At 48.9% G+C, this 11080-nt stretch overlaps 1 protein-coding gene across 1 annotated transcript; it reads right to left on the minus strand.

The window, feature by feature from the left end:
* Window positions 1-200: 200 nt before the first annotated feature.
* On the minus strand, window positions 201-9885 carry skilb (SKI-like proto-oncogene b). The gene is made up of 8 exons (XM_012821297.2): window positions 9617-9885; window positions 7011-8240; window positions 3574-3651; window positions 3380-3468; window positions 2891-3072; window positions 2440-2675; window positions 1228-1422; window positions 201-428 (listed from the first exon to the last, which is right to left on the minus strand). The coding sequence occupies exons 2-8, from the start codon at window positions 8145-8147 to the stop codon at window positions 201-203; spliced, it is 2145 nt and encodes a 714-aa protein (XP_012676751.2). The 5' UTR covers window positions 8148-8240; window positions 9617-9885.
* Between the last annotated feature and the right edge of the window lie 1195 nt (window positions 9886-11080).

Raw genomic sequence — 11080 nt, forward strand, 5'->3', positions numbered from 1 at the left:
AAATTGCCCTGTCATATTTGCCAGTTAGGACATCAGAGAAAGAACTAGTGTGTTTTTCAGGCTGATCTCATTTTTGGCATCAGACTATTATGGTTAGAAGATCTTTTCTGGTGACGGTAGCACCAAGTCACATCTCCAGTAGTGTCTGGCGGTTTCTATGTTTCTCAGTGTAATTCTGCGAGGCTGCTGCTCCGAGGTTGCTAGGGGGTCCTGGGTGTCTGTGGGTCGTTACTGGGCGGTGTCAGGAGGGGCAGTTCTGGGGTGTCTGGGGTCTGGGCCGTCTGGGCCTCGGAGCCCCTCATCTGGTGCTGGAGCTCTGCGATGGTGCGCTCCAGTTTCTCCCTGGCGTGGCGCTCCCGACGCAGCTCCTCCTGGAGCTCTTCACGGTCCTCTTCAGCGCGATCCAGCCTCATGCGGAGCTCGAGCAGCTACACACACACACACACAGAGAGACACACAGTATGGCTTAGTCAAAAGGAAACATCATGTCAGGCAGACAGGATGTGGCAGCACACTGACTCTGACAGGTGGAAACACAAACAGCAGGGGGCACTAAGCAACAACCCTGGAAAAAAAAAAAAAAAAAAAAGCGAGACGGGTTGGGGAGGAGAGGTCTCCAAGGCCACAGCTGCTGGGAGACCAAACAAAACAATCTATCCAGAGAGCCAGCAGACTCGTGGAGCCACATGCAGAGGCATTTAGGAGAGACTCTAAAAAACGAACTTTGGAAGAGTCTGGACTCTGAGAGAGAGAGAGAGAGAGAGAAAAAAAGATGGCTCTCGTGTTCTTTCCACCGTTACCAAACGGCTGTATTTTGTTTGATTTTGTGTGGCTGACTACGGAACAGATTAACATGCAGTTACTCTAGTTAATCTGTGCCAGGCCCAGCAGCATATTTGTTCTGCTGCTCTTGTAACAGACCGATCCTGACTACACCGCAGTTCCTCCGTGGCACCACGACAGCTTTCACTTTGGCACCGACAGAATGGACCCAAAATCAAAGAAAAAGATTCCTATCCATTGCCCCACAGAAACTGTAAAAAAAATGTCCTTTTTCTTCCTTTCTTTAATAATTTCTTCACTATGACCTATTTTAAGACAAAACCCCCCCATTGTTTTCCATGTTACTGTGTTGCCCATCTCTCCCCTGCTCTGCCCTGCTCTGCTCTGCTCTGCTCTGCTCTGCACTGGTCTGGTCTGGTCTGGTCTGTGCTGTGATAGGCTTACCTCGGCGGAGTAATGGCTGTCTGGCAGCGCCTCGGCGCCATCTGCTCTGTGTGTGGAGGTGTGCTGACGGAGGAGCTCCAGACAGCTCCCCGGCCGCCGCCGCTGTCTCAGAACGTGCTCAGTCTGCGCCGCCTCCAGCCTGCCCTGCGGGTCGCACTGCTCTGCCACCTCAGCCTGACGCAACACCTCCAGCTCCTAGTCACAGGACAGGGGAGGGAAGAGACAGGGAGAGAGAGAGAGAGAGAGAGAGAGAAGAGAGAGAGAAGAGAGGAGACAGAGAGAGAGAGGAGAGAAAAAAAACAAGAAGGGGGGGGATGGTGAGTTTGTGAGCAAGATGAAGCAGTGTCTCACACAAAGCCACACTCAGACACGCATAATCATATGAGCACACGAACACATGCACACACACATACACACACAGGCACACAGGGAAACTGCAGAAAGGGGAGGACAACACACAAGTGTGTGTAGTGTTCAGGTGTGTGTAGTGTTCAGGTATCAACACAAGTGTGTGTGTGTGTTCAGGTATTAACACAAGTGTGTGTGTGTGTGTGTGTTCAGGTGTGTGTAGTGTTCAGGTATCAACACAAGTGTGTGTGTGTGTGTTCAGGTATTAACACAAGTGTGTGTAGTGTTCAGGTATTAACACAAGTGTGTGTAGTGTTCAGGTATTAACACAAGTGTGTGTGTGTGTGTTCAGGTATTAACACAAGTGTGTGTAGTGTATTAACACAAGTGTGTGTAGTGTTGTAGTGTACAGGTATTAACACAAGTGTGTGTAGTGTATTAACACAAGTGTGTGTAGTGTTGTAGTGTACAGGTATTAACACAAGTGTGAGTAGTGTATTAACACAAGTGTGTGTAGTGTTGTAGTGTTCAGGTATTAACACAAGTGTGTGTGTGTGTGTGTGTGTACAGGTATTAACACAAGTGTGTGTAGTGTATTAACACAAGTGTGTGTAGTGTATTAACACAAGTGTGTGTAGTGTTGTAGTGTACAGGTATTAACACAAGTGTGTGTAGTGTATTAACACAAGTGTGTGTAGTGTTGTAGTGTTCAGGTATTAACACAAGTGTGTGTGTGTGTGTGTGTACAGGTATTAACACAAGTGTGTGTAGTGTATTAACACAAGTGTGTGTAGTGTTGTAGTGTTCAGGTATTAACTATTCTCTGAGCCAGCGCTCCTTGAGGAACAGACCCTCTCCACACACCTTCTCTAGCTGCTTCTGCTTGTGCAGGGTGGTCTGGAGCCTCTGCTGCTGGGCGGTGTACAGCTGGAGCACCTCCATCACCATGCTGTCCCTGCTGTCCTCCCCGCCCCCGCCCCCACCCCCGCCAACACTCTTCCCACGCAGCGACGTCGTTTCTATGGAGATACTCTCTGCCAGCTCCTTGTCTGGGCATCCCCGCTGTGATTGGACGGCAGGCCCATTGCTTGGCAGAAGCTCTGTGACAGAGAAGGGGGGGGGCGTTAGAGACAGAAGTCAGTGCAGAAAAATTGGGGGGGGGGGGGGGGGGCAAATTCACCAATGTGCCCAAAGATACTACACAACACCAGCTAGTGTAAATCTGCTCTCTAACACACACATATGCATCTGTTCCCTCAGGGAAAACCAAGAAAAGGACACATAGATGTACAAATACATGTGGCTTTAGACTAACCAGTTGTAGTTGGCATCTTGCAAATGGAGCTTTTCTCATCCAGAGAATGTTGTTTATTCTCAGGGCTAAGGATAGCTCGGAGCATCTCAACACTCAGAAGACCCCCTTCTTCTACAAGTCCAAATTCAGGAACCAGAGCTGTGTTGAGACCATTAAGCTTATTCTGCATATACAACAGCAAACTGGAAAGAGAACGACAAAGAGCAAGATTATGATCATCATAAACCACAGCATGTACAGACGGCTCATAGTAGACCAAGATGGTGGCAATTCGTCTGGAATGCATATTATATAGCAATAATATTGGAAAAAAAGAGCTTAACATTTCTACTGTACTGTATATATTTGTAAAACAGAAATAGCTGATTATAAAACAATGTTTTATAATTACACAATTAACAGTCTAAGCTACTAACAACATTCTGTTTATTCAAGAACTGGGGCACAAAGATCACAGGCAGTCACATGAAAATCAGGTTTGAGCAGTACCTGTGCTGCATGATGTCAAGGTGGCTTGGGTTGCCTTTCATGTGGGGATAGAGCTGGCTGTCAAGGGCAAAGACAGGCTGAGGCGCTGCCTGAACAGGAGGAGACAAAGCACAAACGAGACGAAGCGTTAGAGGCGTGGGAAAAGCGCTAACGGTGGAGAAGTGCGGTCAGTGTCGGGGAGACAGTTGTCATACCTTTCCATCTGCGTCTGTCTCAACATGCTCCTCCCTCATGGAACCCAGATCTAACTCAATCTTGGGTTTGGCAGCGTCCTGAAGTACACACACACACACACACACACAAAGACAGACAGACAGAGATTTAAAAAATGTGTGGTGTATAAAGGTGACAATTATGGCATTTCAAAAAGACCTTGACATTCTGGTTCTACTGTAGTTGCTTTTATTCTAAGGCATTTCATTTCCTTGAACAGATGACCAGACAGACAGAGACACAGACGGAGAGAGAGACAGACAGACAGGCAGACACACAGACGGAAAGAGAGAGAGAGAGAGAGAGAGACGACGACAGGAGCACACAGACGGAAAGAGAGAGAGAGAGACAGACAGACAGGCAGACACACAGACGGAAAGAGAGAGAGAGACAGACAGGCAGGCACACAGACGGAAAGAGAGAGAGAGAGACAGACAGCAGACACACAGACGGAAAGAGAGAGAGAGAGAGACAGACAGGCAGACACACAGACGGAGAGAGAGAGAGAGAGACAGGCAGACACAGACGGAGAGAGAGACAGAGGCAGGACACACAGACGGAGAGAGAGAGAGAGAGACAGACAGGCAGACACACAGACGGAGAGAGAGACAGACAGACAGGCAGACACACAGACGGAAAGAGAGAGAGAGAGAGAGAGAGAGACAGGCAGACACACAGACGGAAAGAGAGAGAGAGAGACAGACAGACGGACACACAGACGGAAAGAGAGAGAGAGAGACAGACAGACAGCAGACACACAGACGGAAAGAGAGAGAGAGACAGACACAGACACACAGACGGAAAGAGAGAGAGAGAGACAGACAGACAGGCAGACACACAGACGGAAAGAGAGAGAGAGAGACAGACAGGCAGACACACAGACGGAAAGAGAGAGAGAGAGACAGACAGACAGGCAGACACACAGACGGGAGAGAGAGAGAGAGAGAGACAGACAGGCAGACACACAGACGGAAAGAGAGAGAGAGAGAGAGACAGACAGGCAGACACACAGCTGCTGTTTCTGGTGGCCTGTCTGGCCCCGCCCTTGCTCTCCTTCCTCTAAGCAGACAGGAATCTATGTCTGGACTCCAGTGGGGCAGCATGGGAAGCCATTACATAATCTCTGGGTAACATAATCTGCTTTTAATGAAAACCTTCCACCGGGCCAGTCACAGCGCCTCATATATCCATGCTGCAGACAGCGAGGCCCCGGAGGGAAAAACCGCCTGTACAGTGTACACACACCCCTAGAGACAACATCCTCTTCACAGACGCTGCCTCACAGGGGGAGGGGGGAGGGGGAGGGGAGGGCGGGGGCAGCGAGAGAGAGGAACTGTGTCTGACTGGGCTCCAAACTCCACTCGCCAAAAAAAAAAAAACTGTCTGTTTCGGGCAGGTTAGCTCCAAACCGCGGCGTCTGAGTCAGGAAATGCACAAGGGGGTCAACCACAAGTTTGAGTCTACACCCAGGTCTTGTTTTCTTTCCTTTTCAGCATTCAGGCGTCTCAGCAAAAATAAGAAAGGAACATTCTAGAGATGGCTGACTAAATTACATGGGATTTTTGGCATAACTGACGGTCAAAAGAGGAGCATTTCTCTCTCTCTCTCTCTCTCTCTCTCTCTCTTTCTCTCTCTCTCTCTCTTTCTCCCCCCCTCCTCCCCCCCTCTCTGTGTGAGTGTGTGACAGTGTGAGTGTACACGCACGCGTCTGCTCAGAGGCCATGCGGGGGAGGGGAGGGGAGGGGAGGGGGGGGAGTGGGCTGACTGTTATCTGTCACGTGTCAGCCATAACATGAGAACACTAATCCACCCAGTTATTTACAACATGTGACGCGGGCTGACACGCTCTCCTCCCCCTTGCTATAGCACGCCACCACCTACAATCATCCAGACAGGGCTCACCAGACAGCTTAGACTGCCTGGTCAACCTGTCTGTCTGTGGAGGAGACACACGTCCACGTGCAGTGCACCTCAAACTGGGTCAGCAAGTCAACCAGACATTCAAGGTTACTATTTAAGGAGCACGACCTAAGGAGACATTTTTTTTTTTAACATGCTGTAGATTTTGGAGAGGCTAAACAAGTAAATAAATCCAACTTTTCACAGACACAGATTAAAATGTCTAAAACTGCTCTAGGATTGCTCCAAAAATGTACTAACTACTAAAACTACTAACATCCTCCACCAAAGAACTCATGTGAATACAGTAACTCTTCCATTATGGGACGAAGAAAGCGCACTGGACGAGACTACAGAGGACCAATGTCAAAGTAACCCCTTCACACAGTCAGCCAAGGTTGTATGTCTGCCTCCCAGTCAGCCTCCTGGCATCTCTATTGCTTTGAGAAGCCACTGGGGGAATAAGAGGCTAACGTGTTTCTCGTGACTCATTTTAGTGTGGTATCTGTCCACAGTCTGTCAGTGTGGTTACCGAACGGCCTAATAACCTTTTACACTGAGCTGTGGCTGTGAGTCTGGCAATGCATGCGGAGAGACCAGGCTTGTGTTTTCAGAAGTGGTGTTGCTAACGCTGTTGTTTAGTCTTCAGGCCTTATATAATGAGATGGAAATCGACAGAGTGTGCTGCGAGCTGATTGGCCGATAGGTAGGCCGGGGCCGGGGGTCTGCGCTGTGGTTGGCTGAGAGAGGGGGTCCTGTGAGGTGAACATGGGCCCTGTGAGGGAGGTGCAGCAGGCTGCAGGGACATGTGAGAGACTGCCCTCAGCTGCTCTTTCCCCGTACTTCTCTTTCTCCGATCTTTTATTTCTCAGTATGTCTCTCCCCTGCCTCCCACCCCTCTCCCCTCTCCCCTCTCGGTAGCTGTGGTTCTGCTTGTTTATGTAGAAACCGTCAGTGAGAGCTTGAGAGCCAGGCGACCCTGTCTGATCCCTGACCGTCCCTTTCCTTTGGGGGGGAAACATCTGCTCTGGCCTGGTTCTGACCATAGCCTGGTGACCATCGAAATTTCAAGAACTAAACACTGAAAGAACTTCTCTGTTTTTACTTTCATTGATCAAAAGCCCTAACAATTAAAGCCTTAAAAAGCCTTATTAATGTTTCGTCTCATGAATGGTAGCCACTGTGGCCTATATATGTGGTTGTCTCTGTTAGAGACAATAATGAAAGCCTTTCTCCACATAGAACCGACAAATACAAAGGCTGTTTGTACAATCCATATCGGCTCTCCCTCTCACTGTATCTGCTTATGGCTGTCTGTGGTTACACATTGCTTATCTCCTAAAAATAGGGCGAGCGTCTGGCCCTGGACCGCAGTCTCGCCAGAGTTCCTGCCAGCGCAGAGCCAGCAGACACACGGAGCTAAGTTTGGTTTCCTGCATTTGAAACAACTGCTGTTCATGTTCTTTTAACACCACCAAATACAGTAACAATGAATCATTTAAAAAATAAATAAACTTACAATGTTGAGTGTTTTCTTCTCCAGTTGGTGGAGGTTGGGGAATTTCTCCTTCATTTTCTCCAACAGCTGCTGGTATTGCTCTTCGTCAGGTGACCCGACGTGTTTGCGCCCCAGCTGCAAGTAGCAGGCCCACCTGTCTGAGTCGAAGCCCCAGTGACAGGTGCGTTTGTCCGGCCGCCGGTGGGAGTGCATGACGAACCTCTTGGGGGAGAAGAGGACGCGGCACTGGGCGCAGCGCACGCACGGCGCGTCGGGGGCGGCGTACAGACGGGGCACAAACACGCCCTGGCATTTCCCCAGGCACTGGTGCTCCACCCAGAACCCGCCAGCGTCCTTGCCCTCCTTCTCGCCCTCGTCCCGGTCCTTGGGTGCCGTGTCTCCCGGGTGCAGCAGTGCGTTGCAGAGGCGCTGCGCGTCTGTGAGCGTGATGAGCCCGCAGGACGGGGCCCCCGGGGGCAGGACCCCCGTGACCTTGAGCACGTGGAGCTGGGCCGCGTCGCAGCGCGAGCAGTAGACGTAGAGCTGGTCGCACACGGCGTTGATCTGCTGCAGAGAGAAGTCTCTCAGCACCGTGTTGAGCACCTGGGGCAGGCACAGACGCCACTCGCCCCCAACGGAGAAGCAGGAGATGGGCTCCCCTTCCAGAGAGCAGAGGGTCAGCTCCGTAGAGCTGTCCGGGGCCACCAGGAGGGGTCCGCCACCCGCAGCACCGCCGCCCAGAGACTGGAGAGAGGTGTCCTTAGCGTGGCTGTAGTGGCCTGAGAAAGTGGCAGGGCCGCCCAGAGAGCACTGGCTGCTCAATGTGAACTGGGCCAAGGTGTGCCTCAGGCCGGGACTGAGATCCAACACTCCCCCATTCTTCAGCAAAGGGAAGTGGGTGTAAGCCAGGCTATGACCAGAGTTCAGTGCTGGATGGTGGTCCATCAGCTCTTCCTCGTCCACTCTCTCTGTCTTGATGCTGATGGTTTTGGGGAAACAGTCAGAGGCCTTTCTCGACTTTGGGCTCATTGTAGCCATTATGCGTTTTTTAATGGGTGTGGCTTCTTGTGGTTTCTCCCTGCTGTGTCTCTTCATGGAGCCCTTGAAAGGAACTTGGCCCATGTGGAGATGGAATGGATCGACCTGGAGGCTGGCCATGTTGCAGTGCCCTGGCTTGGAGATTTGTTTTCTTCTTGTTTTTCTTATCAGTTGGGAATGCACAAAAGCTGCAGTGCTTCAGGCATGAAACATCTTCAAATGTTCACCAAAATGGTCAAAACAGTGAGAGAGAGAGAGAGAGAGAGAGAGAGAGAGAGCGAGAGAGAGAGAGAGAGAGGGAAAAAAGATGTAGATCTGTGAGAATTCCAATGAGCATAGTGTATACAGGAGCAGGCCAAGCCCTGTCTGACACAATAATGACTAGACAAGAGATGACCTGACCCAAATCAGGAGAGGTGGGCTTAACGTTTGTCAGTCATGCACTTCTAGCCAACTAGTGGGTGGGATTTGTTTTTATTTCACAGTGCAAATGTCAATGCCACACTGACTGAAAGCAAAAGATAGTATTGTAGCCTACTGATCATTTATCTGCATGTTCAAAAATAAGCTCCCCCAACTTATTAAACTGCATACTGACTTCAACTATAGATCTTGAACCAACAACTACAGCCATGAATTCCTCAACCTTCATTTAAAAAAAAAAAAAAAGCTTCGCCCTGCCCTTGTAAAGAAAATATGAAAACACCCAAAAATCGAACTTGACACTTCCTAGACTGTACACTCAAACATGTAAAACTACCTCTCAATATGACTGAAATGCAAAACAAATCGGCCAATGTTGTGGGATTCCACTTTCGTTTTAGAACCCCGACTAATTCTTTGAAAACGCCTCACGAAAATCCCCGTCGTTGTTGTGGCTGGAACCATCGCCTTATATTGGAACGGAGTCCCGACATTCCATCCACTCCCTCCCACAACTCTATCAGTCACTGGCTCTCTCGGCTATTCCCCTCCCCCTTGCCGTGGTAATGACATTCACCACTGCAAGACCCTCCACGGGACTACCCCCGACCCCCTCCAATCGTTCCAGTCCTTCTACAGTCTTTTCGACCTATGACCTATTTGTACACATTTATTGAAAATAGATATTACCCGAAAGAGTTACTCGCATGCTAAATATAAAGGCTAAAAACGACGCTAGTTGGCCGATCGTGGGCAAACAGCAAAGGGATTCCGTTGCGTATGGTCTCAGGCTTGCCATGGAACATACAGTACATCGCATACGTTTTTACAACACTAAAACGTGTTGTCTTGAGTGGTTCCTTCGATCGTGGCACTTTACCGTGTGTAAAGTTTACAGTGTGTAAAGCACAATCTTTGTTACAAAGTCTAGCGAATAACAGGGACGATAGAGCTGCTACATTTTTAACATCAAATCCGTTGTATCCCATACTAGGCAGTAAAGACCCAGTTAATGTTATGCATTTCTTCCCTACCTAGGCTACTACCATCTCTGTGGAGGTTCGGTCAACCAACCGTTCATTAGAACTAAACAGAAAATGTAAACTATGTATAGATTCATTGAAGGAATTACAGTCACTTCATCGTCAATAGCCATTTAATCTTACCTTCTTCGTGAGCGCAATATGGCTGGTCAGATCCTGAGATGCGATATTTCGTTTTACGGTCCCAAATGGTGCGAAAACACTGGCTTTGAATGGTTAATCGAGAATAGTTCGGATTGAATTCACGACTCCAGCGTCAGAAGTTCTGTCTTGATTGTCCCTCGTCCGAAGACTGATTGCCGAGCTGGAGGCTTGTGGGTGATAGACCCTGCAACGTCAATCCACAACCCTACAACCTACGTCACCCGCCAGTGCTCAAGCATTAGGTATGTAAGCGTCAGACAGTGGGACGCAGTTCATAGGAAGTCTGTCTCGCAGTCTGGATTTCAAGTTAAACAGTCGCAGTGGGGGGAGACCAAACAGACAGCAATGGCTGAAAAAAATATAGCTTGACTTTACGGGATTTTTTGAAATATAAATACGACGTTAGTTTCTAGAATGAGATTTTCACGACGACGAATTGTAGACATAATTAAAGGGATGTATTTACACGCCCGCACGCCCGCACGCACACACACAACGCACATATGCATTCCTGGAAGCTAGGCTAGATACATAGGCTATCCAATAGTTTTTTGTAAACAGAGCAAAGGACACCGGGCATAGTAAAATGTGCATAAAACCAATGTAACACATGGCAATAGCATGTTTGAGTTCAATTTTAATCAATTGTTTTTCACTACTGGGACACAAAGACGAACAGAGGTCAGTCTTCAGACTGGATAGAAACTCGGTGGTAGTAGGTTAAGCTGCGTGTAGACTCCCATAGCCTTCCCTAGCTACTGTATAAGTCGGGACCTGTTTGAATGTGTATTAGTCTTTGCCCATTCAGACTGTTGTCCTGTCTGCATAAATTCTGGAGTGCTGGACCATTCCAGCCAGACATGGATTTGCATTTTCTTTTGTCTATCTGTTTCATCCCATCAGGACATTAGCATACTGCAAATAGTGACAATTCCACCCCCACTTGTATGAAGCTTTGCATTTGAATGCTGCCTGTCCGCTGCAGACTCCTGCCTCTTCCCAGTGATTAGATCATGTGAATGTCAAGTGAGTAAAGCCCAATGCAGCCATTTTTGAACTCAAGTGTTTTTGTGCCTGTGTGCCTTTTTTTTGTTTTGTTGTTGTCCAAGATATTCTTGGAACTTTTAACTTGGGGAAATTAGCCTTGAACTGCCACCACAGCGTATGTCTGGCCTCGTATCCCCTGGGCATTTCTCTCTCTGAATATTTCTCCATCTGATCAGTATGCCTGATGAAATTCAGAAGGCTATTGTCATGGGATCTGTTGTGGCGGTTTCACTTCCTCTGGCTGCGAGTGGTTGAGTGATTCAGTACCATGTAGGTAGGAGACAGGTGTGGAGCAACCGCAGCAGACAAACTGGCACAGGGCCTAGACAGGCCACATGAAAGACAAGCAGCCAGGCCATTAAGAGGAAACAGTACACTCTATGGTGACTCATTGTG

The sequence above is a fragment of the Clupea harengus genome, chromosome 17 (assembly GCF_900700415.2).
Source record: "Clupea harengus chromosome 17, Ch_v2.0.2, whole genome shotgun sequence".
Classification (NCBI taxonomy): domain Eukaryota; kingdom Metazoa; phylum Chordata; class Actinopteri; order Clupeiformes; family Clupeidae; genus Clupea; species Clupea harengus.

What these genes read in the sequence shown, in the direction of transcription:
- skilb (XM_012821297.2), bottom strand. Translation starts at nt 8,147, where the DNA reads ATGGCCAGCCTCCAGGTCGATCCATTCCATCTCCACATGGGCCAAGTT. An exon ending in CAAGATGCCAACTACAACTG is followed by an intron (nt 2,676 to 2,890) that starts GTTAGTCTAAAG and finishes TCTCTGTCACAG; the next exon opens with AGCTTCTGCCAAGCAATGGG. An exon ending in ACAGCCATTACTCCGCCGAG is followed by an intron (nt 429 to 1,227) that starts GTAAGCCTATCA and finishes GTGTGTGTGTAG; the next exon opens with CTGCTCGAGCTCCGCATGAG.